Raw genomic sequence first — 27825 nt, 5'->3', positions numbered from 1 at the left:
GAATATCTATGGTATCATCATTTCTAGGTAGCCTAGAAATAGCCATCATTGACAATCAGACAAATATGAAACCTATTCAATACTGCCTGTGCAGGAGTCAAATTCTGAAATGTCTATAACTTAATAAATTACAATTCACAGTTGTGTTAGCGAGCTTACTTTGTTTCAGCACTTCTTACAGTTGAAATGCTCAGATGTGTTTCCAGTTGGAAGCTGCCAACGAAGTGTTCATAGCATTTCACACTCACATGCTGTATCTTGTCGTTTTTCATACTCACATGAGACCGAGCCCTATTTTGCTCTTGTTTAAATTTTATTATCATAGTTAGTAGTGATAAGCTGACAGAAACAGGCTAAGGAAGGGAAAAAGGTTGAGATAAATAAGTTCTTATGAACTGAAACACAGGTGCATACTTGTGAGTTACCAGCTCCCCCACATCCTGTCCTGCTGTACTAAAGAGTCCACACCAGAGTCCACAGAACATTGTAAGCAGCCGATCCCCGGAGCTGGGCCCAGGACCCCGCTGTGTGAAGTCTCGGGGGTGATGTCTGTCTAGATAACCAGCTTTTCCACACTCAGCGTACTTGTGGTTTCATCCTCTTCATTTGACCCAAAGTATCCCGGGAGATCCAGCATCCGCTGCTCTGCGTCGGTGAGGCCGAAGGATGTATTGTCGTAGAAGGCGAACTCCGGGTGGGCGGGGAAGCTCTGACACTTGTCTTTTCTGCCCTGAGAAGGACTCAGCGGGCTGACCCTCTGGTAACCATCTTTGGGCGCCGGGGGGGAAGGCTGCTTCCTTGAGACACTCCTGTGACTGGGGGACGGCCCCCTCCGAGCCCGGGGAGGCTCCGGTCTCTCACCTGCCCCCACGAATCCGGCCTGGCGATCCCCCAGGTCCGGTTTCCTTGGGGGCGGCCCCAGGGAGTGGGGTTTGGGGAGAGGGCTTAAGGGACCACTGGCCCCCGCTGCCCCTGGGCCATGGTCCCGTTTCTCCAGGAACAGGGTAGCACCTCGACTCGGAGGCCGGCCTCGTTCTCCGGCCTGGTCCCAGGTCCGGGCCCTGGGGCCGTGGGCGGGAGTCGGCCGAGGGGTCAGCGTGGACAGGCTCCGCTCCCGGAACGGCCGGGCTTGCCTGGCCTCGTGAAAGCTTGCCGTCCTGCGGAAGTGGGACCCCCGGGGGTGGCTCCTCACCTGCGACTTGCGGAGGAGGGTCTGGCTGGGGCTGACCGCGCAGCTGGCCGCCGAGAGCGGGTGGTCCAGCCGGGAGGGGGGCCTGTCTCCGGCGCCCACCGCGGGGGGCTGCTCCAGGAACGGGGATTTGATCCGGAACTTGCCGGCCGCTGCTTCCTCGGGGCTCTCGGAACCTCCGGGGGACGCTGCGGCGGCGGCGGCGGCGGCATCGATGGCCGTGTCCGTCAGCGGGCTCTGGGACACGTGGTACACCTTGGTGGTCTCCGTCAGGCCTTTCTTCTTCATCTCCTTCAGCTGCTGCTGGGCCAGGCGGTAGCTGAACAGGGGCGGGATGATCTTCTGGGCGTTGGCCTGGAAGCTCTCGCTCCCCGAGGCCTCGTCGTCGGGAGGCGCCGGCACGCTCCGCCGGTAGGTCAGCGGGATGCCCGGGGCCCCGGGGCTCCCCGCCGGCCCGTCACCCGCATCCGAGAAGCTGCCGCGCGGCTCGCTGAGCTCACAGATGTTCTCCTCGTCGGAGTTCTTCCGGCAGCCCGGCCCGTGCAGCGAGTTGTGGCGGGCGGGCGTGCTGCACTTCGGGGCGCGGCCCAGCTTCCGCCACAGGGTGATGAGCACGGTGGCCACGATGATGAACAGGCACAGGGATATGCCGGTGACCGTCACGACATTGTTGGACTTCATGGGAGCCTGGGGCTGGAGAGGAGATGGGCTGGACGGTTGGAAAGCTACAAAAAAAAAAAAAAAAAGAACAAATCATCCTCTGATATCCTTCTCTCTGCCTTGGTCTAAGGTCTCTGGGTGGCTTGCTGTAATTATCTAGCAGTTAAATAAGTGAAATAAACAAGGACTAGGACTTCTGGTCGTACATATTTCTATAGACAGCTTAAGTCAAACTGAAACAGACCCGTAGAAGTGTGGCGACCAGATGGGCCACAATCAGGGTGACTCCTGGCCACACTCATCATCTGCTGACACTTGAGCCCAAATTTCTACATAGAAGCCTCAGGAGGAGTGTTTCAAGGTAGAAAATCCAGGTTTTTCACTTAAGGTAAGGTAAATATGGGCATCCCCGATGGTTTAGTGGTAAAGAATCTGTGTGCAGTGCAGGGAGACTCAGATGTGGTTTCAATCCCTGGGTGGGGAAGATCCCCTGGAGGAGGAAACGGCAACCCACTCCAGTATTCTTGCCTGAAAAACTCCTTGGACAGAGGAGCCTGGCGGGTTATAGTCCAAAGGGTTGCAAAGAGGCGGACACAACTGAGCACTAGAGCAAGGTAAACATGGGATATCTACAGTTAAATGTACCTTTGAGATGCATGTTGGGAAATTTCCAGTAACACTTGAAATGCAAAGTAATTTAGGCAGGTTGCAGCTACATGTGCACATCTCAGAGAAATTAATAGGTGAAAATAGGTCTTTTGGCAATATACTACAACTCAAGTTTTCTCTCCCGTGTCCAGAACTGCCTTTCCTAGGTACTGGAGCCTCTGTTTTCCCACTTCTGCTTTCTCAGCTCTCTATCACCTCCCTCCCTTCCATGTGGTGCTGATTTTCCTCCTTCTTCCCTATTCTCTCAATCTGGTGTGTCCCACAGTCATCAAAATGTCTCACCAAGACTCAGATGCCACCTGGGACCTCAGCTTGTACTGCCACAAAAGTACCCAGGAACCTGAGACCACCCAGTTCCACCCGGCAGGACCTCTCTTTCAACTCTGAGGCCACTGTCCATCATTTAAGCCCTTCCAGTCACCTGTCCCCTCCCCTCTTTTTTTTTTAACTAGTTAATGTATGTATCAGGAGCAATCAAGGTCTTGCAAGTCATGATCATGCAGAGCCATTAATCACTAATCATGTAAGTTCCAATCACCACATTCTATTCTGCCCTCCAAAAGGGGGAACAGGTAAGGATTAGCCTACCGGATGATTTTTTAAATTTATTTTTAATTGGAGGGTAATTGCTTCACAGCCACAAGGCTGTCCCGTGTCTCTCTTCCCTAGTCGTATTCCCAGCTCTGTGAGTCATCTCCTGGACCCATCCCCAATGCTCCCCTCCCCTTTCCACTGCACCCTATGAGACACCTATAGCCAAAGACCTCACCATCCAGAAACTTTCCACAAAACACTGTTCATCTCCTTGCCTGACCTGAGAATGGGCCCTCCCGCAGGGCACAGCCTCCTCCACCCACTCTTGGGTGGGAGCTTTATTAGAAGCGGAGCCAGCGGCAGGGCGTGTCCCTCAGCCTCCTCATCCCTGGCTGCCATCTCAACCAACTCTTTCACCTCCGTGTAGTTCTACTCTTCTGGTGCCCATGTCCATCCACCCAGAACCCCCCTACCCCTCCCTCAACTCTTGTCATCTCCCCACTTCCAGACAGTCATCAGTCAGTAGCACCCAGGTCCAGGCTCCCTCACCATCCCAGAGCTGGGACCATTCGTGTCCTCCCAAGCTGTCATCCCTTCCCACTCTCTGCAGGTGCTCTTAACCTTCACAGCCCACTTCTGGCTGTCTCCTCCCTTCTCATTCATTCATGATTCCTACACTGGGTATTCAGTCTCACTGCAAAATCTGATTCTCTAACCCCTCCGGTTTCTCCCCTTCCTCCAGTCACTTTCCACTCTCACTTCTCTTCCTGCACCGAGGATCCCTCATTTGAACCCTTCTCCTGCCAATAATCTCAATTCTCTGCATTCTAATACCGAGCTATACCCCTTCCCCTGCTCTGCAGCGGAAGTCCGTTCCTAGATGAATCCAGACTGTGGATTCCCAGCTGCAACACCCAGGCCCTGAGCCCTGGTGGAGAAAATAATGGACCACGCAGGCCAGTGCCTCTGTGTACTGACAGCACCCAAATCTGGCCGCCCACAATCCTGTCACGGGTGCCTCCCCACCCCCACTGCTTGGAAGTTGCCCCATTCACCCTCTTCCTCGGCGGTCTGCTGGAGCATGAAGATGAGAAGCTATCAAGCAAGTGCAGCTCTGGCTTCTTCTGCCATCCTCCCCTCCAGCATGAACTGAGCAGCTGTCACACCTGTTTACCTCTTCCTCTAGGGAATTAGGAGGAGCAGTGTCTTCCCATAAGGATGAGTCCACCAAAGTATGCTCTAGGCCACCCTTCTCCAGGGGGACTCTCCCTCTGCACCAGTTATCGCCAGCTTCTCCTGGAGGAGAAGCCCCACAGAAACACTCTCTAGCTCTTCTCAAAGACCTTCCGAGAACTCTGACTGCTGCTACAGACGTACCTCGCTTGTCTTCCCGGCTGAACCTACAGAAAGAGGGGTCCACGTGCACTGACTTATGGCTTCCACGTCATCCTCTCTGGCTCCTGCAACCTGCCCCCAGGTTTCCAGTGGGCCACCTCCGACTGGAAGTCATTAAGATCTACTAGCCAAGGAGCTCCACCTTGACAGTCCTTGAGCTTTGCAGCATCGGCTCCTGTCTGACCCTTCCTGTGACTGTTTCTCCTCTTGGTTTCAACAGGTATCTAATTTGGAGACAAGAGCGTGGACTCTGGAGCCAGTGAGAACCAGATCCCATTCTGGTTCTACTAGCACTGCTCTCTCCATCGATGTCCCACCAAACGTCCACCTCCACACACCGAGGACTCAGCACCTTCCCCCAGAGCCTGCGCCTCCTCTGATGTATCTCATCTCAAGGGAATGGTGTCCCGTCCATGCAGTTGCCAGCAACAGAATCCTAGGTTTCACCCAGGATGCTCCCCTCTCCAGGCCTGCCACATCCAGAGTTGCTGAATCCTCTCCTCCACATCCCACTGCCTTGGGTCACTGACAAACTCTTTTAAGAGGCCTCCTGCAGCCATTCCTGCCCCTTCTGATTTCTACTCCACACTGCAGCAGAGAGAGCCCTCGACAGCACAGGTCCAGTCTTTCAACGGCCCTCAGGATCTGGCTTGTCCAGACTCATTGTGTGTGTGTGTGTATGTGTGTATTTTGCAGCACTACGCAGCTTGTAACATCTTAGTTCCCTGACCAGGGATTGAACCCAGGCCCTTGACAGTGAAAGCACTGAGTCCTAACCACTGGACTGCCAGGGAATGCCCCGGTCCAGCCTATTTATATCCCTCCTTCCTGACACTGTCCTCCAGCCACATCAGACTGTCGTCAGTTCTCTGGGTTTCTCAAGGGGCCCATCATCTGCTGAGCTTTCATCCATCGCTCCCTTCGCTAAAACTCCCTTTCTCACCTAGTTCACCAGGTGACACTTATTCAGCTTTCAAACTTCAGCTCACATATCACTTCTTCCAAGAACAGAGGTGTTCCCAACCTAGACTGTCACCAAGTATCCACAGCAAGCTGTGGATATCTTCTATTGTACTGGATGCTACGCCTGCTTCTGTGTCTGCTAAGTTACTATATCACACGCCCCTTCCAGACAGAGAGACATGGCTTACCTATATAGTTCCAACTCCAGTCAATAACTGGCATAGAGCTGGTACTCAGTCAATGTTATATTCAGTAATTGATTCATTATTTTAAAGGTCGTAACAAAATGTTCAACATCCCATCTGATGGAATGTGGGTACATGGCAACTCGATCCACCCACTGCTGCGGTGAACAAGAAGGGCCAAATTAATGTAGAACTTCACTCAGACCTTGGCATAAAAACATCCTTTCAAAACCAAACAGAACTCTAGACTTTCAAACAAGTGAAAATAGTTGAATGATGAAAGACTTGTTTCCTGGCTGATCATGTCTTCATCTGCAGCGGCTGCTCTGTCAGTGGCAAACGTACATGACAGACCTCTTAGCTGTCACCTTGGACTCTGGTTGGAATCCTTTAAAACCACATCTGGGGAAAAGCCCCAGAGGTGCTGACCTCACCCATCTCTGCCTCATCTCGTCTTTCCCTGAAGTGAAGCAGAGTTTCCTGATGCTAAGCAGCCTGCAAACAGGTCTTTACACTTCCAAGGAGTGGAAAACAGCCTAAACTGGAGACAGAAACACTCGGGAGAAATGATCATTTTTATCCACATGAGCATTTACCTGAGGACCACTGACAGCAGAAGCAGGGGTGTCTGTAACACTTACCCTTTTTGCTAATTTATAATAGGCAAATTTCCAGTTCCCACCCAGGATTAAAGAGATTAAGATGCGAGAACATGAAATAATACCACACAGCTGCAAAAAAATGATTGCTAATTCCAGGATGCTTTTAGAAAGCTAGACTGACCTGTAATATAGAGAGGTAAAGTATTCAAGTTAGGGAGCTTAGGGCGAGGCCAGATCTAGTCCCTTGCTTTCTAGCTCTACGGTCTTGGGCAGGTGGCTTATCCTCTCTCTGCTACAAAGTTCTTACCTGTATATGGAGATAATGATGGACCGACTTTATACATGCAGGGCACTTAAAAAAAAATGCCTGGCAGCATCAAGCTCTCAAGATCTAAGCCTAGCATAAGAATCCTTGTCTTGTAGAATTACTGAGTTTTGAGTGAGACATGTAATAAATGGTTGATATTGCTGTCGCTGCTAAAGGTGCAGTAAAGTCAGAGGCAGTTGATTTTTAATTCATTTGAGTATCATGGAACTCTAGATGGAATAGCTTAACACAGCATGCCCAGAATGAAAAGCAGAAAGTTACACACAAGGAAGGAGCTATGGAGAGTAAGGGGACTTATAAAGAAAAGGGCAGATGGAGAAGACAGCCTTAGAAGACAGTATGAGACACAGCTGGAGAAACAGATTTGGGGTGGGGCCCAGGGCTGATGAAAGAGGAGGGGAAAGCTGGGGGCTGGGAGGACAGCCTGTGTCTGAAGCTGTAACAGGAAAATCACAGGAGAGACAATGGCCTTAGGATGCTGGAATAAAGGGAACAAGGCCTATAGCACTGGCTGCAGAGGAGACAGCAGGATTCTGGAAGGTCACAGGTGGGGACACTGGTCAAGGTACTGCCAGATGCTGGTGGTCTGCTCAACAAGGTGCTCTGAGATCAAACACAGAAAACATCTAACTCCTCCAGGTCCCAAAGGGACAGGAACAGGGGTGGTTTTCAACCTGGAGTCGGAGAATGGAAGAAATCAGGACTGGAGAGAGGGGCCTCACCTAAGGGTCAGGACCAGAGCAAAGGCTAGTCAACTAAATGGGGAGCTGGCTGTGTCTCGGATGAGGGATGGTGTGTGCAAAGATTCCTTTTTATTGAAACCTGTGGGAAATGAGTGGGATTCAGCTCCATAAGCTGCAGCAAACCCAGCTGAGCAACCTGAGCACCCCACCAGACCATCCACATCAAGTCCTCACTGAGCACCTGCTAGTGTGGGCCTTCGAGGTGCTCAGGAGGATGAAGGAAGGGCCAGTCTCCAGGTGATGTTAACGTGAAATGCCCCACCTTCTCCTCCTGGGCAGGGGAGTACAGAATAAATATAGGGCCCTTCACGGGATAAGGCAGGGCGTCTTGCCCCATTTTGGATAATTGGTCTATATGGTTCCCTGGGACTTCTTGGAGATAAGGAGGAAAAAACCAATATTCTAGTGTTTAACCACAGTTCCCCCCTCACCAAGTTTTGATGGAGAGAAGTTAAAGGAGGGAGAAACAGCAAGAAATCTTGGGAAGAAATGACCATCCCTCCCATTTTTTGCATTTTTAAAAATGATTCTGTATGTCTGAACCTTTCATTTAGACCTATGTCCTTGTCATCTTCCCATTTTTGACAGTGTTAAGTCCCCGGTCATCTTGCTGGCAAGCCAGCCCCAGCTGTAGACACAGTGAGGGGCAGAGAGTCGGTACAGCCAGCAGCAGTGACAACGCAGTTGAGTCCACTCCTGAACTCAGATTGGCGACTGCCAGGCAGGCCTGAGTGCAGCAGTCCCTCCGGGAGAGGCTCGGGCGGGAGGATGGATACCTACCAGCACAGTCCTCCAGGGAACACGGGGAGGTCTCCGAGGACATTCCGGGGCAGCCAGGTCGGGAGGGGGAGGCGGTCAGGCACACGCGGCGACGCTCTCTGACACCGTCCCCGCACGAGGCGCTACACTGGCTCCACGGCTGCCACAGCCCCCAAGTTTCTGCAAGGACACCGGCCAGGCTTTTAATGCTAACTCACCTGGAGAATCAGAATGTCAGCGCACCCAAAGGAAGCGGCAAAACTCAAATCTCAGGCCATGAAAAGTGAGTAACGTGGAACATTCCCAAAGACGGGCAAAGCTGGAATACTGCTGCTACCCTTACAACAAAGCAAAGTAAAAATGTGAGGAGCTGAGGTGTGTTTGACTCTTTGCGACCTCATGGACTGTAGCCCACCAGGCTCCTCTGTCCCTGGGATTCTCCAGGCAAGAACACTGGAGTGGGTGGCCGTTCCCTTCTCCAGGGGATCTTCCCGACCCAGGGATCAAACCCAGGTCTCCTGCATTGCAGGCGGATTCTTTACCAGCTGAGCCACCAGGGAAGCCTGTATAATTTATAAAATAGCAACCATTCTAGAACCCATCAGACAGCAAAGGTCACAGGACAACCAAATGGCCTGAATTATAAGGAAAGACAGACTCCTCCAAGGAAAGCCAGGATGCAAACATTATTTCCTGGGGCAGACGCCACGCCTCACACAAGTTGGTGAAAAGAAGTCATCTAAAAATGTAATGACGGGGCTTCCCACGTAGCTCAGTGGTGAAGACTCCACCTGCCAATGCAGGGTACATGGGTTCGATCCCTGGCCTGGGAAGTTCCCACACTGGGCCCATGAGCCACAACTACTGAATCCACATGCTGTAACTACTGAAGCCCGCGTGCCCGAGAGCCCATGCTCCACAACAAGGGAAACCACTACAATGAGAAGCCCAAGCAGAGCTTACCGCCATCGGAGAAGGTCCACATGCAGCAGCGAAGACCCAGCAGAGCCATAAATTAAGTAATTAAATAAAAAATAAAAATGTAACGAACTGTCAGAGGCCTGGTGCAGGCTAGGAGAATACAGAAGCCCTGGGAGCGACACCACCCACGGGGGATTTAGACCCACTGGCAGGCTCTCAGCCACGAAGCTCACCAGCTGTTCACAAGGAGGACTGGGGGCAGGCTCAAGACCAGAAGGAGCCTCCCTGAGGTGGAGGCCCAGGAGGGGAGGAGCAGCCTGTGGGGAAGACACAGACCTCATCCAGGGCCTCCTCTCCATCTGTCAACAAGAGCCCCAACCCCTGGGCACACTCTAAGAGCACCAGCTGAGACCTAGTGCTGCCAAGGAATGAAAAAAAAAGAGAAAGCTTCACCCTTAGAGAGGAGACCCGGGGCCGAGATGAGTACCAGAGTGGGTTGCCATTTCCTTCTCCAGGGGATCTTCCTGACCCAGGGATCAAACCCGGGTCTTCTGCATTGCAGGCAGACGCTTTTTACCCTCTGAGCCACCAGGGAAGCCCAGGATGAAGAGCAAGGAGTATTACCAGGGATAAAGAGAGATGTTTACATAATGATAAAAGGGTCAATTCAGCAAGGAGACTTAACAACCCTAAATAGGGATGCACCTAACACCAGAGCGCTTGCAAAGAGTCAAGACATCTGAGTGAGTGAGCACACTTGCACTAACATCAGAGCTTCAAAATACAAACAGAAAACATCCAACACAGTCATTATCGATTGGCAAATGCAAACTTCTTCCCCAAGCATATATGTAATCACTGCCAGATAGAATAATTGAATAACCCCCTATAAATAATTATCCTATGTCCCTTCTCTATCAACACCCATCCAATCCCAAGATCTATCAGGTCATGCCCACACTAGGCACCAAAACATCCTGTGCATAAAAGTCTCTCTTCTTCATTATGGACAAAAACTCATCATGCAGTCAAGGGTGTACAAAGCACTACAAAAACATAAGGAGAACATGCAGGGCAGATACATTCTCAGGTGAGCCAAATGGTGCAATCCTTGGAGTGAGTCATGGAATATAACTTCTTTACAGCAATTAAAAGTCTTGGATTTTCACAAGAGTGGGAGCATTACCAACCAGTATCCTGGACCAATGTCAAGTGAGGTGTGGTAATTATGTTCCATCCAGAGTTCCAACTGAACACAATATTGGTTCTGTGTCTCCCAGATCACACTGCAGCTCCTCAAATGGCTGAACAACAAGCCAGCTTTGTCCTCGAGCTTCACAGCTGTTCAGACACTATGCTTCCAGTGCTTGTAAAGCTTTGGGAAGCTCCTAATAAGTCTCTCTGAGCTAAAGTACTTTGATTTAGTTATGAAAAATCTCCTGGGAATTCCACTACTGTGACCTCTAAATGGCAAATTAAGTCAATGTATAGTTTATCTTTCTCTTGTCCTTGTATTTAAGACCACAAAAGGTAGATTACAAAAGCCAAGAATCCTTTTGTTATTCTTTCTTAATTCTTCTACTTTACATGTGCTGTTGTTTTTAATCTCTAAGTCCCATCCAACTCTTTTGGAACCCTATGGACTGTAGCCTGCCAGGCTCCTCTGTCCACGGGATTTCCAGGCAAGAAAACTGGAGTAGGTTGCCATTCCCTTCTCCAGGGTATCTTCTCAACCCAGAGATCAAACCCAATCTCTTGCATTGGCAGGTAGATTCTTTACCATTAAGCTACCAGGGAAGCCCACCCTTTATTTTACACAGTTATTATTTAAATATATAGTCATCTGTCAAACCAAAAATAAAAATTTCATTAGCAGGAGCCAGAAAAAAAAAAAAATCAAAGTTCTGGTAAAAGCATGAATCTTAATGTCAAAGATCTCATTATGAAATGTGTCTTTTTCCTTTGAAAGCAAAATCATGGCTGGTAGGATCATCAGCCATTGAAAAAAAATAAACATTTAAACTAAGTTTTAGTTCTTTTACTTCTAAACCAAATTAATCAAACAGAAAACAAGAGAAATCACTCAAAGCAATGAACAAATTTAATCAGGCAATATTTTAAATGCCTTAAACAACTCTATCTGTTCCCTGAAGATTTCTGTTAAAAACACTGGAGAAAATACTTAGCAAATGGGGACTGACTGGATAGCTATAATAAACGTAGTAGAAATGGAGAGGCAGATGACCAATTTTCTAAATAGTCTTCCTTCATGAATGACAGGCTGTTTGTTTTGCCCTGTTTAGATGTCCATACATGCATTCATACTACATAGCAAACCTGTTTGGCCAGGATAAATGCTTTACAGGCCACTCTATAGGATATTAAATCTGAATGAGCAAAATGTGTTCAGAATAGGGAAAGGGAGATTTGTTTCCACTCCAAGAATATTTGAAGAGTATGAAATATTCACATTTGCAAGATATTTTGCTTATGAGTCTAATGTAACTAAACAAAACATGCTTATAAGAAAATTTAAGAGACTTGAGTGACTAGCTAAGAGCAGCCGTGGGAGCAAAGACTCTTGGATCAGCAGTTCGGATTTTCTGTGCCTGACACAAGCCCATTCACATGAGACCACGCATGCTTATGCCTGGGCCAGCGGGCTCCAAAGTGGGTTACATGTCTTCAAGAGGGGTGGGCAGCACAAGATGAACCAATGAGGTGAGGAGGAAAATACTGGAACTTTTTTTCAATCAAAAAGTTTCCTATTACTTAATATCTAGATTGACAGATGATTGTATAGTAGGCAGCATGGAATATCGGTAATATACCAAATGCTGGACTTCCCTGGTGGTCCAGTGGTTAAGAATCCACCTGCTAATCCAGGGAACATGGGTTCGATCCTTGGTCCAGGAAGATTCCACATGCCACAGGGCAACTAAGCCTGTGTGACACAATTACTGAGGCTGCACCGTAGATCCTGTGCTCCGCAACGAGAAGCCACTGCAGTTTGAAGCCTGTGCCCTGCAACTAGAGAGCAGCCCCTGCTTGCCACACCGAGAGAAAGCCTGCATGTAGCAACGAAGACCCAGCACAGCCAAAAAAAACGCTCAAGCCAGTCTATTCACCAGTAGTTTTTAAGCCACCAACCTAACCTTTCTATGCCTCCCTTTCTTTACCTATACAGTTGACAACAAAATAAACCTAACTCATACAGTTATTATAAGGATTAAATGGGCCTAAAACAGCTCTTGGTGCAAAGTAATCACTACATGAATGTGTTTATGCCAAATGGTCACATAGAGGATGTCAGCTATTCTTAAAAAATCCCAAAGGAAGAGCAGGAGTTCCACCAAGTGGAAGGGTATACTGGTTCCTTCCTTGTCAGAGAACTGCAGAGTATTAAAGCATCTAAGGGCTTGCTTATATTAAATTATATTTTCCAGGTTTAGGTAAACCAAGTGGATGAGTGGTTTAAAAAGATTCTGGCAAAGAATTAAAGATGAAACAGTAATTAAGCACCTGCAAATAAGACAACAGTAACAGGATGACAGGACTCCTATTCTTGACAAAAGCTCTTGTCCAGTCACAGTCGGAATGAAAAACCAGACCAACTAATCAGAGAAACGAGAAGACAGCCAACAGACTTAAATTCCCAAGAAAACTATGTGCTAAATATTTACAATTTTTGCTTGTCAAAAACACTATGTGACTACAAATTTACACCCTCTATCAGTAATTCTCAACTTAGCCCTAAATATATGTTTTATATATATATTTGCCTTGAGAAACTGGATCCATTATCCCTTATCTGACACCATTGGGGCAGATGAGTCCAGAATTTAGAATTTCTCAATTTAGATTTTTGCATATTACTGCAGCATCTGTGCCTGATATTACTAACACTCCCCTTGAAGCATCTCATAACCACACATATAACATTTCTGTAGAGAAACTCATAAACATTCACACTAAGTAGGATAAGTGAAGATCACAAATAATCATTTTTGACACTATCCTGTTCCTGTAAATTAGTATGTGCATGTTTAAGGTCCTAAGACATATTTGGAAAAACAGACAAATCCATCAAACCCATTTTCCCTTTTCAAAAGGAACTAATGGGAAATTCATTGTGCATCAGTGAGTCACAGCTCATGGTGGGCTCAATGCAGTGGGGGGAGGTCCTTGAATGATGCCATTTGGCAACAAGGACAGTCTTTACTGGTTAGAGCCAGCAATTTAAATGGAAAATGAAAAGAACTTGATTTAGTCATTAACTTTTATACTAGAAACACAAAGCCACCGAGTTTCCATCACTAGCATAAGTTTCATCGACCAGCCAAGCAGAGCCCTGCTGGGTGGCCACACAGAGAGAGAGAATCTGGGGTTTCCAGGAGCGTTAGCCCCTCAAGGTCCTTCCAGCCCTACTGCCCGACTGGGTCTAGTGGCTGCGGCCCCACAGGGAACCCTGGGCACCCTCAGCCTGGACACAGAGCTCTACTCCCCCTTCCGCCCACCCCCCACCCCAGGGTCTTCCCTCTCTGCTGGGGGAGAACTCAGTCTTCAGACGCCAGTGGAGGAGTCAGCGGGAAGCCCCACAGTTGGGAGAACGAACCAACACGGAGACCTCCTGCTCCCAAGGTCTTCCATCAAGCGGCCTGAACTCCTTTGCCCGCCCATGGTATGTTTCCATTGTGTATGGGTTCAGTCGTGTCCGCTCTTTGCAACCCCATGGACTGTAGCCCACCAGGCTCCTCTGTCCATGGCATTTCCCAGGCAAGAATACTGGAGTGGGCTGCCAGTTCCTTCTCCAGGGGGGTCTTCCTGGTGAACCTGAGTCTCTTACGTTTCCTGCATTGGCAGGCAGGTTCTTTACCACTAGTGCCACCTGGGAAGCCCTTGTTTCCATTAAATTCAGTCAATTAAAATTTTTTTTCCATCTTAGCAACTTCTTTTGAAAAGGCAACCACATCTTAAATGATTAAATCAACATAACTGTTTTTCCACTGATACCTAGCTGAGACCTGTCACATCAGAGTACAACTTTCCCTTTACTAAATATGCACCGAAGCACCTGTTAATGTGCCAGGTATATGAAGTGGGCCAAATAAACATCATAAACAGCTTCATGGCAGCACAAGTTGGCTTTTGTCACCAAATGAGCTTCTGCAATCGGGAGTTCAGGGAGGTGTGGAAATGTGAGGAGAAAGACATTGAACAAGCAGTGACAGAGGGATAAATGCCATGAAGGAGGGTCTAAGGATGCTGGGCCAGTTTACACCAGGGAGTTTACCAAGCCTGGGATCGAGGAAGAGTACCCAGGAGGAGACTTGGGAGATGAGTTAATGTAACCAAGTGAAGGTGGCAGAGGGGTACCCAGTCTCCAGCCCATGGATGGTGACTGTAGGGGGTGGGGGGCAGCTCGCCACGGAGGGAACATGGATGCTCATCCACATGGGTGAGGTGTCAAGTTTCAAGCAAGGGAATAGCCCTCAGTTGACCTGAATTTTCAACAATCCCTCTCCGGCTGCCTTGAGAGAATGAAGGGGATGGGGGAAAAACAACTAGGGATCTATTAAAAGAGTCCAGGTGGGGGGCTTCCCAGATGGTGCTAGTGGTAAAGAACCCGCCTCCCAACACAGGAGACATGAGACGTGAGTTCGATCCCTGGGTGGGGAAGATCCCCTGGAGGAGGGCATGCCAACCCATTCCAGCATTCCTGCCTGGAGAATCCCACAGACAGAGGAGCCTGGCGGGCTACAGCCCATGGGGCCGCAGAGTGGGAAAGGATGGAAGTGACTGAGCACGCATGCAGCTGAGCACTAGAAACTAAGATCCCATGAGCTGCACAGCACAGCCAGAAAGAGAATCCAGCTGGGAGATGGTGGAGGCTTAAAGCAAGGGGTGTCGGTGGAAATGGAGAGATTCAGGGATTTTTCGAAGAAACAAAACCTATAGGACCTAGTGATTTGTTCATAGGAGGTGAAGAAGAGGAAGGCTCCTGAGTTTGCAGTTCAAACAATGAAATGGGTGGAGCCTTGTACTGAGGAGCAGTGTTGGGGGGTAAGCTGATGAGTCCAATTCCACGCTGCTTTTGAGGAGCCTGGAAGACATCGGGGGAAGACTGTTCAGCTCTTGGATGCAGGTGAGAGACGCTAGCCTTGAGCCATCAGCAATAGGACAGCAATCAGCTAGCAACTGTGAGAAGAATGAAAAAACGCAGAGGTTCCAATAGAAGATGCAGAAGGCCGAATAGAAGTCCGAGGCTTAAGGGATGCGATGGTGGTAGACTGGCAAAGGTGACCCTGAAGGAGCAGCGAGAGAGGCAGGAGGCAAACAAGGTGAGTGTGATGTCACAGAATCAAGGTCAACGAAGACGCGGATGAGAAGCATCCCAGATTTGGGGACCGAGAAGTCATTCACTGGCTGCTTAAATGAGAGCATGTTCAGGGCAGGCGTGTGAGTCAGGAGTGGGTTGCAACGTGAATGGGGGTGAGGAAGTAAACCCCAAAGTACAGGTGACTTTTTCAAGACCCAGGGCCACACAAGGAAGACGAGAGGAAGATGGTGTGTTCTGGAGGAGGATGAAGAGATGAGGGGCAAGTTTGTTTTGTTTTCAGCTGAGACGACTGGGGACATCTCAAAGTTGATGCGGATGAGCCAGTAAAGAAAGGACAGTTAGAGATGGAGGAGAGGAGGGTAATCATGAATAACAGAAGGTTCCAGAGAGAGCAGAGGGGCTGGGATCCCCAGGGGAGGGGAGGGCTGACCTCGTACTGGAGGAAAGATGTTGCTTCTCAGGGGACAGCAAGAGAGAGGATGGGACAGCTGCCTGCAGGCTTATAGGGATCTCGGTAGGGGAGTGAGACGGCGCGTCCCTGATGGTGTGTGGCTGAGTGAGCTCTGAGCGTGAGGCAGGGGTGGGGGTGGGGACAGAGGGGAGCAGGGGAGGGCCAACAGAACAGAAGAGGACAGCAGGGGCGTGAGCAACAGGGGTGGTACGCCGGGCCCAGCAGGAGTGGAGGCACGTGCACCCCCAGTGGCCCCGCTCTGCCTGGGTGCAGAGGGCAGCTGGCAGGGCGTCAGGACAACGAGGCAGGGGCGTTTGGGGTATTGCTAGGGGAGTTGTCAAAGGAACAGGCCACAGAATGTAAGCTGGAGAGAGGTAACCACAAGCAGGGAAGCGCCAGTGGTAGGGACAGAGTCACAGGCAGTTCTCAGTAGAAGTGAGCGAATCTGGAGCAAGAAACTCGTGGGGCACCAAAGATGCTCAGAGGGGGGCCTAGTGGGAAAGTAGATAAGGGAATGTGTACGTGATCAGGAACATCTCTGCTGGATTAACCTCTTGCCAAGACCAGACCTGCACCCGGGAAAAGGGAAAGAAATGCAAAAAGGAGCCTGGGGCCTGGGTGGAACCATAATAACCCTACTTCTTTGTGCAAAGAATTAAGAATCTGAAGAGGTTTCTAGAAATCCGGCTATGAACTCTCACTAAAGAGGCCTCATTCTTATAACGCATGACAGCAAAGAGACACCCTTGAAGACACCCTCTAGAGGAAGCAGGACACTACTCAGTACAACTTGGGATTTAGCTTTGAATTCTGACTTGCCATATGATGTAATAACATAATCTCTAAATACATACAAAAGGATGAAACTAGAACATTCTCTAATACCATACACAAAAACAAACTCAAAATGGATTAAAGAGCTAAATATAAGACAGGCTACTATAAAATGCCTAGAGGAAAACACAGGCAGAACACTCTTTGATATAAATTTCAGTAATATTTTTTTGGATCCACCTCCTAGTGTAGTGAAAATATAAACAAAAATAAACAAATGGGACCTAATTAAGCTTAAAAACTCTTGCCCAGCAAAGGAAACCATAAACAAAATGAAAAACAATCCACAGAATGGGAGAAAATATTTGCAAATGAAGCAACTGACTCCAAAATATACGAATCGCTCAAGTAGCTCAGTATCAAACAAACAACCCAATCAAAAAGAGCAGAAAATCGAAATAGACATTTCTCCGAAGACATACAGATGACCAATAAATACATGAAAAGATGCTCAATATCACTAGTTATTAGAGAAACACAAACTTAAACTTCAATGAGGTATCACTTCACACCTGTCAGAATGGTTATCATCAAAAAATCTACAAATAATAAATGCTAGAGAGGGTGCAGGGAAGAGACTCCTACACTGTTGGTGCGAATGTAAATTGGTACAACCACAGGGAGAACTATATGGAGATTTCTTAAAAAACTAAAAATAGAACTACCATGTGACCCAGCAATCACACTCCAGGGCATATATCTGGAGCAAACTGTAATTCAAAAAGATATATGCACCTCAATGTTCATGTAGCACTATTCACAATAGCCAAGACATGAAAGCAACCTAAACATCCATCAACAGAGAGATGGATAAAAAAGATGTGCTACATATCAAACCAGCCAATCCTAAAGGAAATAAACCCTGAATACACATTGGAAGGACTGATGCTGAAGTTGAATTGGCCACCTGAGGCAAAGAGCCAACTCATGGAAAAGACCCTGATTCTGGGAATGATTGAAGGCAAAAGGAGAAGAGGGCAGCAGAGGTTGAGGTGGTTGGATGGCATCACCAATTCAATGGACATGAACTTGGGCAATCTCTGGGAGATAGAGACAAGAGAGCCCTGATGTGCTGCAGTCCATGGGGTCACAAAGAGTTGGACATGACTTAGTGACTGAACAACAACAATATATATACATTGGAATACTACTCAGCCACAAAAAAGAATGAAATAATGCCATTTTGCAGCAACATGGATAGGCCTAGAGATTATCATCCTAAGTGAAGTAAATCCAGAAAAAGACAAATATCATATGATATCACTTATATGTGGAATCTTAAAAAATGATACAAATAAACTTATTTACAAAGCAGAAAACACACCTACCAACTTTTAAAACAAACATATGGTTACTAAAGTGGAAGGGTGGCGGGAGGATAAATTAGAAGGTTGGGATTAACATGTACACACTCTATATAAAAAAGATGATCAACAAGAACCTACTGTATAGCACAGGGAACTCAGTATTCTTTAATAACCTGTATGGGAAAAGAATCTGAAAAGAATGGAGATAAATATATATATGTAGCTGATTTATTTTGCTGTACACCTGTATCGAACACAATATTGTAAATCAGCTACACGCCAATATAAAATAAAAGTTAAAGAACAAACATACCTAAAAAATAAAATACAATGTAGTAATAGCTGAAGTTTATCAGTGCTTCCTACATGCCAGGCACTGTGCTAAGAAATGTACACACTGATTTCACTTAATTCTCACAACTCTCTGAAGCAGATACTCTTATCATCCCCACTTTATTGGTGGGCAAACCGAGACCTGCAGCAGTTAGTTAGCAGTGAGCTGGGTATGCTTACCAATATTCTTCATTTTTCAGACAAGGATGTTAACATCATTTGGCACATTATGAGGAGCGAACCATAAAAATGATGGCACAGTTCATAGAAAATCAAGTTCATCTAAATTCAAGAGTAATTTTGATTGCATGAAGATACCAATTTCATTAAAAAAAAAAAAAAAGGGTTTTAAAATCGCAATACCAACCTATACTTCTCCGAATTAGCATGCACTCCTTCTCCTTGGCAGAAAACTGGCTTCGGCTTGAAACGCCCAAGTCAAAGCAGTATTTATTCCTCCCCATGTCAAACAAAGTGCAGTTGAATACTGTTCTCCTCTCTCCCAAGGCCAGGCTGTTTTCAGCCAGCCGATTGGTCCTCTCCCCGGGGAGTCTGGGGGCTTCCTTGAAGACGGCGATCACCCCCTGGACGAAGACGCACGGCGGGGGCAGCACCGTGACCTCCACCCCGGCCTCGCAGGTGAGCTCCGGCTCCATCACCAGTTTGTACCCAAACTTCTGGGCCAGGTCAATGGGGCCTGTGGACGTGATGACCGAGTCTCGGCCCAGCAGCTTCAGCACCACGGTGACCGTGACGTAGGCTTCCGGCCCCACGGGGGCGCAGTCGAACTCAACCCACTGGCCCTGAGCGAGCTCCACCCGCTTGCTGGCCCTAATCTCCAGCGGCGGGGCCTGACCCGCCCTCGCCTCCGGGAGGCTGTTGGTGAAAGTGACGTCCAGCAAGATGTCAGGCTTGTCCCCGGGGAACGGGCACAGCGGCTGACTGGTGAAAAGGCCCACCTGGAAGGTGCCTTCGGCCGCCTTGGACGTCCTGCTCAGGTCAACGCGGAAGACAGGCCATTCCACCTTGAGAAAGGCGCTCCTCTCCCTCGAGGGGGTCGGGGGGCTGCTGTTTGTCGCTTCCCGGGTCATCACGAACCAGTAGTCGCCGGCCTCCTTGAAGTAGAAGCATTCAAACTCGAGGGTCTCCTGGGACTGGTTGGTCAGGACGTATTTGGTGGTAAGAGTCCGGTTGGAGCTGGCCTCCACCAGTAGCACAGAGACATTCCTCAGCGTCCCGCTGGCGCCATGGAAATCCACAGTCACCGTACTGTTGCTTAGCGCTACATGGCCCGGCTCCCCCAGCACGAGATGCTCAGCCTCTCCAAGAACTGAAAGGAAATGGTACAGTGAGTTTTCAAAAGGGACATCTGAGCGGCAGTACCGATGACATCCATGAAAACAGCATCTTAGACACAGGAGAAGTTTGAACTGCGCCAAGGATGACATACGACGATGTTGAGTGCTAACCCTGGGAGCTGGGTCCTGAACCTCTTCCATTCTAAAATGGCTCAGGTCCTCCATCTCCATCTTTCATGGTTCTTGTTCAAAATAATGAATGGGTACTCTGAATTCTCAACAGTCAACAATGGAATCTATCTGCGAAGAAAACCTAATAAGGCAAGTGTAACAACTGACAATTCTCATGATAAAAATCCAACACTTCACTGTGCTCACTTTAGTCATATTGTAGTATTTAGGTATTTGCAGGAAATAGGTTTACAGTGAGGGCTTCCCCGGTGGTTCAGTGGTAAAGAATCCATCTGCAATGCTGGAGACACAGGAGGCGCAGGTTTGATTTCTGGGTCAGGAAGATCCCCTGGAGGAGGGCATGGCTACCCACTCCAGCACTCTTGCCTGGAGAATCACATGGACAGAGGAGCCTGGCAGGCTACAGTCCATGGTTGCAAAGAGTCAGACATGACTGAGGCAACTTAGCACGTGCGTGCGCACACACACACACCCCCACAGGTTTACGGTGAAGTGAAAGAAAGCCTGATTCAAATGATATAATATGAAGTACTCTAGATGACTTAACATGGACGACTCTAAATATACAGTTAATGTTTGAACAACATGGGTTTGAACTGCAAGGGTCCACTTACGCACAGATTTGTTCCAACAGTATATAGTAACTAGATGATCTGTGGTTGGCTGAATCTGCAGATGCAAACAGCAGATATGGAGTGCCAACTATAAGATATATCAGGATTTTCAACTGTAAAGAGGATCAGACTCCTTAAACCCCACGTTGTCCAATGATCAGCTGTACCTGTAAGTTACTGCTTTCTGACATCCAAGACAAGTGTGTGAGTACTTTTACCAGTAAAGAAAGTGCCTTTTGTTTGTATAAGGCAGAAATTTTAAGATGAATACGAAATGTTGACATTCTATCCTACATGGATTAATCCAGGGGACAGAGTGAACATTCATGGAATAGCTAAGCATGTCCTTGGTGATTTTAATGACATTATAGTAACAGGCCTAGACAAGATAGATGACTACTAGCCCAAAAGTATCCCTTAGTTAGGATAATCATATCTTTTTTTTTAAAAAAGAGACCCACTGGAGCAGCTGAAGTAAAAAGCAGAAAGAACACAGACACACAAGAATCCTTGTTTCTATTTTGAACCCTATCCAAATACATACCAGAAGAGACAGAATTTGGCAATACAACAATCAACTGGCCTGTGGCTAGGGTAAGAAGCATTCTAGATTTAAGAAAGTGCAGTGCCCTTTGATTTGAAAAACAACATGTGTAAATAGGAATTTGTAAGTCTTTTTATATATACATGATAATACAATATATTAATATAATAACAATAATTATATATGTCTATATGCCCAAAGGACCTCAATATGTTGGCTGGGCTGGTAGTTCTTAAATACATTCAATCTACAGCAGAGACTGACATAGCATTGTAAATCAACTATACTTCAATAAAAAATAAAATAAATTCACTTGGCTATACAGCAGAAAACAACACTGTAAATCAACAATACTCCAATAAAATTTTTTAAAAAAGAAAAAGTAGACTATTCAAGGATATTAAAAAATGGTTATTAGAATCAGCACATGAAATACTGTCATATGAAGGTTTGTTTGATCACCTCAGCACTTCATTCATTTCTTATTTAAGATGAGGTGGAATAAAATGTATAAAACTTGGATCGATCTGGACACTTGAAAGACCACAATAGTTTCTGTTTTTTTTCATCAACATACACATTGAGGAATACTCCCTGTTGAATGGAGGAGACTCGGAGTTAAGGAAGGCAGTTGCTTTTCATGCAGCTTCTGTGCGGGTTCAGAGCTGACCTCCAGTGCTCACTGCAGCCCAAGGAAGGAGTAAGGACTGGGAACAAAGCTTATATTCATTTGCATCTGATGGGGCAGAATGGTTCTGTGATGCATTTTAACACTGAGAAGCACACCACACTTAGTTAATTAATGAAAACCTATTGTCAAGGATACGGTTACCACAGAGGCAGATCAGATTCTGATTTGCTGGGCAGCTAGTCAATGAAAGAGACACACATGTCCCTTTGGAAATGGCCAAGAAAGAGACAACTGATGAGTCTCAACAGCAGCAGATAGAAGGTGTGTATTGAAGAGGGAACTGGTTTCTCCAGGCAAGAATATATTCTCATTTAGAAAACTACCATTTGGTCATACCATCAAACTGACTACTACAGTTCAGTTTTCTCCATTCATTCATTCCTCTCTCCCATTCCTTTAAAGGAACTGGTGTCTCAATATAAGCATGTGGATTTCAAAAGAAATCTAACTGTTAATGGTGTATTTTGATCAATTTCAAATGGAGAAGGGGATAAAACCCCACATGTATGAAAATACCTCCATTTTTAGTAGCAGCCTTTGCACTCAACTTTTATGCTTTATTTTCTGCTCAATCAACTTTTTTATGTACTGGTAAAATATTTTGTTCTCAACAATAACAAACATCCTTGCAGACTATTTAAATAGAAATTTTTCATGTCCTTCTCTTTATGAAACAAAGTACCCTTTTATGGTTTTTTGTATAAGGCTGTCAGATGCAGAGCAATGTTTTCCCCAGTGGCTCAGTGGTAAAGAATCTGCCTGCAATGCAGGAGACAACAGGAGACACAGGTTCGATCCCTGAGTTGGGAAGATCCCCTGGAGAAGGAAAGAGCAACCCACTCCAGAATTCTTGCCTGGAGAATCCCATGGACAGAAGAGCCTGGCAGGCTACAGTCCATGGGGTTGCAAAGAGTCAGACACAACGGAAGCAACTGAGCATGCACGAGTATGCACACAAAAGACTTTAGAAGAAATGAATCCCAAGGATTTCCCTGGTGGTCAAGCAGTTAAGACTCAGAGTTTCCACTGCAGAGGGTGTGGGTTCAATCCCTGGTTGGGGAACTAAGATCCCACATACTTCGAGGCACAGTCAAAACAAAACAATAAACAAAAACAAAACTAAAAGACAGTACACACACAAGTGTATAATACTGAAACACTAGGAAATCAATCAAAGTGAGGGCAACATGCTTGTCTCTGACTTGTGAAATGAAAGTGAGTTTAAAAAAAAAACTTTAAAATATTTAAATGAAATTTGAATTAATAATGCAGAACCTTAAGAGAACCTAGGGTTGTAAGAACCATGTTTAAAAGGCACTGAACTGGAGTCCCTGCCCTGCCTCCTTCATGGAGAGGCATCAACATTCAGGCATTTAAAAACCTCCCATTTCTGTTTCTTCACTGGGACCCACAGCACAGGTGCACTCAACACTTACCATAGTCACAGAGCACCACCAGCAATAGATTTGAAAAGTCTTTCAATGTTTGTTTCATTCTGATCAGCAAAATCCCAGGTCTTTGGTCTCCTCATGTCCTTTCTCACATCCGAATGGCAGAGTCTTCTTTCAAAAACACCTGCAAGGAGAACCTCAGAGAAATATTGGCTCTGTTCAATGTGATTCATAAAATAGTAACCCTGAGATGACAAAACCATTCTAAGAAGTCAGACTTCCTAGTTAATACTGAAAAGAAAACAGGAAGGACATTACTGTTGCCCCCAGGGAAATGATCGGTAATTATACACGTTCCTTTCATTATAGCTCACCTGCTAAGAACATTCAGGTCTGCCCACACCAAGACTTTCTCTGCAAAACACCAAGTCTTTATTCTTTATAGCGGACCCTTAAGTGGAGAGCTGGTTGCTCTTTGCTTAATTTTATTGAAGTTCATAGCCAACCTTGATAATATATCTTTGCATACTTATATGCATGGCATAGCAGGCTAATCAACTGACTGACATTTTGCCAAATTTTTGCATCTGTTGTGTAGACCCGCCTTGCTTCCACAAATGGGCTTATATTAACATTGTCTGTCTTACACAATTGGTATGTTATCTGGATTGCTCAATTTCTTAATGCCTAGGAGCTATATCAAAATGATTAAGCCTTTAAAAAAAAGAAAGATACTCAGATTATTGCAATTAAATGTGAACTCCATGCGGCCCTGACTTCCCTTGGTTAGGGCATTCTAAAGACAAAACAGCTATCATCTTTGGCAGCCTTCCAATACTTGTTGCTACTGGCTGGCATGCATCAGGAGATGTATGATTTCAGGCAGCAATCTTCCCAGACCACCTAGGAGGGCAGGGAAGACCTTGATGGCCCATGGTTCAGAATGATTTATGAGCAGTGGCACTTACTTTGATATAAACAGACTACTACACAACAGAATGAGATGCAGAGCATTTAAGAGCCAGTTTTTCTCATACTTGAGTCTAGGAAACTATTGGATACTAAACATTACCAAATAGATACCTTCTTAATATCTATATTCCCCCCTATAATGCACAGTTAATCTACTTTTAGTAAGCTTTTAAAAGGCATATTATATTCAAAATATATGTATGTCACATCCCTTCAGATAAGGCAGGAATTAAGGGAATTAAGAAGACTGATTGGAATAATCAGAAATTTGGTGGAAAGGAAATAAGTCTGTCTCTATTAGTTTTCTCTCTGTAGGAGCTGGTTGAGCAAAAGGAAATGCTGGACTTCCTCAAAGAGAAGCAGAGATATGAAGTGTAATCATGCAGACAATTAGGGCTCTCGCCCTCTCCAAAAACAACCAAAAAAGAAAATTCAGTTTTGTTGTAATTAGGCACAGATTTGACCCAATCCTTTCCTTTTACATGAATTGGGAAACCTGGCCAAAGACAGCAGATGAGCATCATTGTATCTCTGGGGCAAGGGTGGGCACATAGGGCAATTAAAATGCTTCCCTTAAGTCACTGATACTCAGTAACCAAAGTAACAAGAAACAAGCAATCTCTGGCCCCCAAAAGTGGAACTAACTCCTCCCAAACTGCTTGTTTCCGCCTGACAAACAGGCTTCCCTGGTGGCTCAGATGGTAAAGAATCCACTGGCAATGCAAGAGACCTGGGTTTGATTCCTGGGTTGGGAAGATCCCCTGGAGAAAGGAATGGCTACCCACTCCGGTCTTCTTGCCTGGAAAATCCCATGGACAGAGAAGCCTGGCGGGCTAGTCCATTGGGTCCCAAACAATTGGTCGGCAACTGAGCAACTAATACTTCACCATGCCATGACAAGCATTTTCAAAGAAGTTCTTAACTGATTTTCTGATTGTAACACATTTTCTTTCTTATGAAAAAGTTCAGTAAAATGGAATAGTGATAATCTATATTTAGAATTGCATGGAAATGAAATTATAAAATAATCCAGGCTATCTGAAACCAGGCTGGTTTATAAGACATAATATGGTTTGCATACTATAGATTTTTTAAAAATACTCTCAAGCTTTTGAAAATGAATGCTGATTTTTTTCATTAATATGAAGATGTAAACAGAGCACCCTAGAATGTCATGGAATACTGGGTTAAAAAAGCACTACTTTTTTTTTTTTTTAAGAAAACAGTGAGCTACTTTAATTTGCTTTGAACCTTGCTTATTTTCTTTCAACAGGTGTTCCCAATACCATGACTGGCTACTTACAGTGTTTGGCTTGATAATCGTTTTTTGAGAAAATAAGAACTTGAGCATCCTTTATACACATTTAAAGAAAAAAAAAGTATATAGAGCATTCACATACAGAAATGTTTAGACATTCTAAACATAGCAGCTACAGGGTAGGGGCAAGTTGTGAATATTCTCAGTGGCTAATCAGGTCTGAAGCGACTTAGCATCAGCAGCAGCAGTGACATGACGCAGAACTCAGATCCCAGTACTTTTGCTGAAATCTGCTAAGATAAATGCTTATCTGTCCCCTAGGGCGTCTTCAGAACTCAGAAAAAGAAACTGAAGTACGCTGAGGTTCAGGAGACCAATGACTTAAGAAAGAATAAAAGGAAAAGTGATCCTGTCCCTTCTGACAAACATGCACACGCTCGTGTGGACGTCTATTTATATTTATTAAAAGGAAATCCCTAAATTCCAAGCAGGTTGCCTTTATGTATTCGGCCGAGTCGGCGGTGCCTGGTCCCCGCGTCCACCCAGCTTTCCCCAGGCCCGCAGGTCAAGGTCACGTTTGGAAACCTAAGGCGGCCGGTGTCCTTAGCCCAAAGTCCTCCTAAAACGGCACTTATCTCATACTACTTGTATCCCACAAAGGATTTCTTTCTGGAAAGACGCAAGCCTGTTCTGAAACGCAGAATATCCCACAGGCTGATTTTCGGGGGTCCCAAACTCTCCGGACTCAACGCCCATCTATCTGCGTGCGGTCAGCCTGGGTCCCTCGGCTACGCCTGCGCCAGGTGCAGGTTGAAGTCGGGACTCGGAGAGGCGGAGACGACACTTTCTGGGTACGTGGAGGGGACGGTACGCGGCGGGGAGGGTGGGGCGGCAGGGTCCAGGGACCCTCCGGGGACCCCGCGGCGGGGGCGCACCCCAGGTCGCCTCCGGAAGGTCCCTCTTACCTCTGGGACGGGCGGGCGGGACGGCGAGGCGGGCAGAGGGCGAGCGACTTCACGGGCGGCGAGGCAGCTGGCGGAGCATCCCGCGTCCCGGGACTGCGCCCGGAGCCGCCGCGCTGCTCCCGCAGCCCCGCCCGGGACCGCCCCCGACGGCGCGGGGAGGGCGGCACCCTGCGGGCGGGGACCTCCCGGAGCCCGCCAGGACCGCCCCGCCCGCTCCGGGCCGCGCATCCTTTCCTGCCCGCGCCCGGCTGGCCAGGAAACCCGGCAGGAAACGCGCGGCCGGCCGGGGCCTGCGGGGAGGCGGCGCGGACCCCCATCTCGCGCCCCAGAGCCGGGTTTGAGGGCGAGCCGCCTTGTCTCCCGGTATTTGCGATCCAGTCTCTTCTCCCCCGCCCCCCTCCTCCGCCCCCTCGTCATTATCTTCTGGGGGACCACGGGGCAGTCATTGAAGTTGGCTGTAAGCTTGGTTTCCCAGACGTCAGGGAAGAGCTTCAAAATAGAAGAGCTCACGAAGGTGCCTCTACGTTTTTCTCCGGAGCCAGAAGTGGTTATTTACATTAAAAAAAAGTTTTAAAAACTCGAATCCGGAAGTGTTCAAGTTGTGTTTTTAAAACAATAGGAGAGGATAGAGTTCCACCTTAACAGCCGGGCTTGTTTTTGAATAGTGTAATGTGCAAGACAGTTTATCATTAGCATACCAATGTGTGGTAACGGAAATCGGAGCCCAGATTTGGTGGTTCCTGGGGAGCAGGTGTTTGGAACGAGGCTCCAGGAATCTTTGGCGGGGGCAGGGGGGCGTGTGCGGAGTGGGGATAGATAACATTCTGTTGGTTGAGGTGTGAATTATACGGATTCATTATGTATTTGTCAAAACATTCAACCTAAGATCTGTGCATTTCACTGTTTGTAAATGTTACCTCTATTTTTAACTCAGAAATGTACCATTTGCAGGTCCTTGAATCTATACTTAACCTTTTAAAAGGTAGCCCAATTATTCGGTTGTCAGAGCTATCAGAGGTTATCAGAGGTACCAAATTTGCAAAGCATTGTACAGATTCAGTCCAGCCAAAGATTCAAAAAAGGCTTTAATGTGTGGAATGAAAAAAATATGCAATGTGAGAGTTGTGAGTTGTTTTTATTTGGAGCAAAATGAGGACTAAAGCCCAGGATTCAGCTCTCAGATAGCTCTGAGGAAATGCTCCCAAGAGGTAGGGTGAGAGGTCTGTATATATACCTGGTTTGTGCTAGTCACCAGGCTCAGATGTCTCTGTTAATAATTTTAGTGCTATTTTAGATATAAGAGGCAAGAAACTGAGCTCATAAAATCTTCCGAAAAATACCTAACTATCTGAAGGCCTGTTCTGCCATTGTTTCCCAACGCACGTGCGTGCGTGCATGCTGTTGTGTCTGACAGTTTGTGACCCCATGGACTGTAGCCCATCAGGCTCCTCTGTCCATGGGATTCTCCAGGCCAGAATACTGGAGTTGGTTGCCATGCCCTCCTCCAGGGGATCTTCCCGGCCCAGGGATCTAACCCCCATCTCCTGCGTCTATCTTCCTGCATTGGCAAAGCTGATTCTTTACCACTGCATACCAGGGTAGCCTTCCAGGGCATAGTGTCATTCCTGATCTCCACCTTAAACTACTTTCAAGGGTGTGTTAGGGTCAGTGATTGCAGGGACAGGTG

At 47.0% G+C, this 27825-nt stretch overlaps 1 protein-coding gene and 1 non-coding gene across 3 annotated transcripts; both read right to left on the bottom strand.

Annotated features, from left to right (window-relative positions):
- Positions 1 to 294: 294 nt before the first annotated feature.
- Positions 295 to 26281, bottom strand: THSD1 (thrombospondin type 1 domain containing 1). 2 transcript variants are annotated; one of them, XM_020898883.2, is made up of 5 exons: positions 26139 to 26279; positions 22989 to 23127; positions 18581 to 19543; positions 8049 to 8207; positions 295 to 1914 (listed from the first exon to the last, which is right to left on the bottom strand). In XM_020898883.2, the coding sequence occupies exons 2-5, from the start codon at positions 23044 to 23046 to the stop codon at positions 554 to 556; spliced, it is 2541 nt and encodes an 846-aa protein (XP_020754542.2). In that variant the 5' UTR covers positions 23047 to 23127; positions 26139 to 26279; the 3' UTR covers positions 295 to 553. The 2 variants fall into 2 exon arrangements, with proteins under 2 accessions (XP_020754542.2, XP_020754558.2); XM_020898899.2 differs by lacking the exon at positions 8049 to 8207 and having other exon boundaries at positions 26139 to 26281.
- Positions 2982 to 3113, bottom strand: LOC139036421 (U8 small nucleolar RNA). Its single transcript, XR_011489210.1, has one exon. It is a non-coding gene; the product is annotated as a U8 small nucleolar RNA (small nucleolar RNA).
- Positions 26282 to 27825: the final 1544 nt, after the last annotated feature.

Source organism: Odocoileus virginianus, chromosome 8 (assembly GCF_023699985.2).
Source record: "Odocoileus virginianus isolate 20LAN1187 ecotype Illinois chromosome 8, Ovbor_1.2, whole genome shotgun sequence".
In the NCBI taxonomy this organism is placed as follows: domain Eukaryota; kingdom Metazoa; phylum Chordata; class Mammalia; order Artiodactyla; family Cervidae; genus Odocoileus; species Odocoileus virginianus.
Note: the sequence above shows the minus strand (reverse complement) of the source record. Positions and strands in the feature narration are given on the sequence as shown.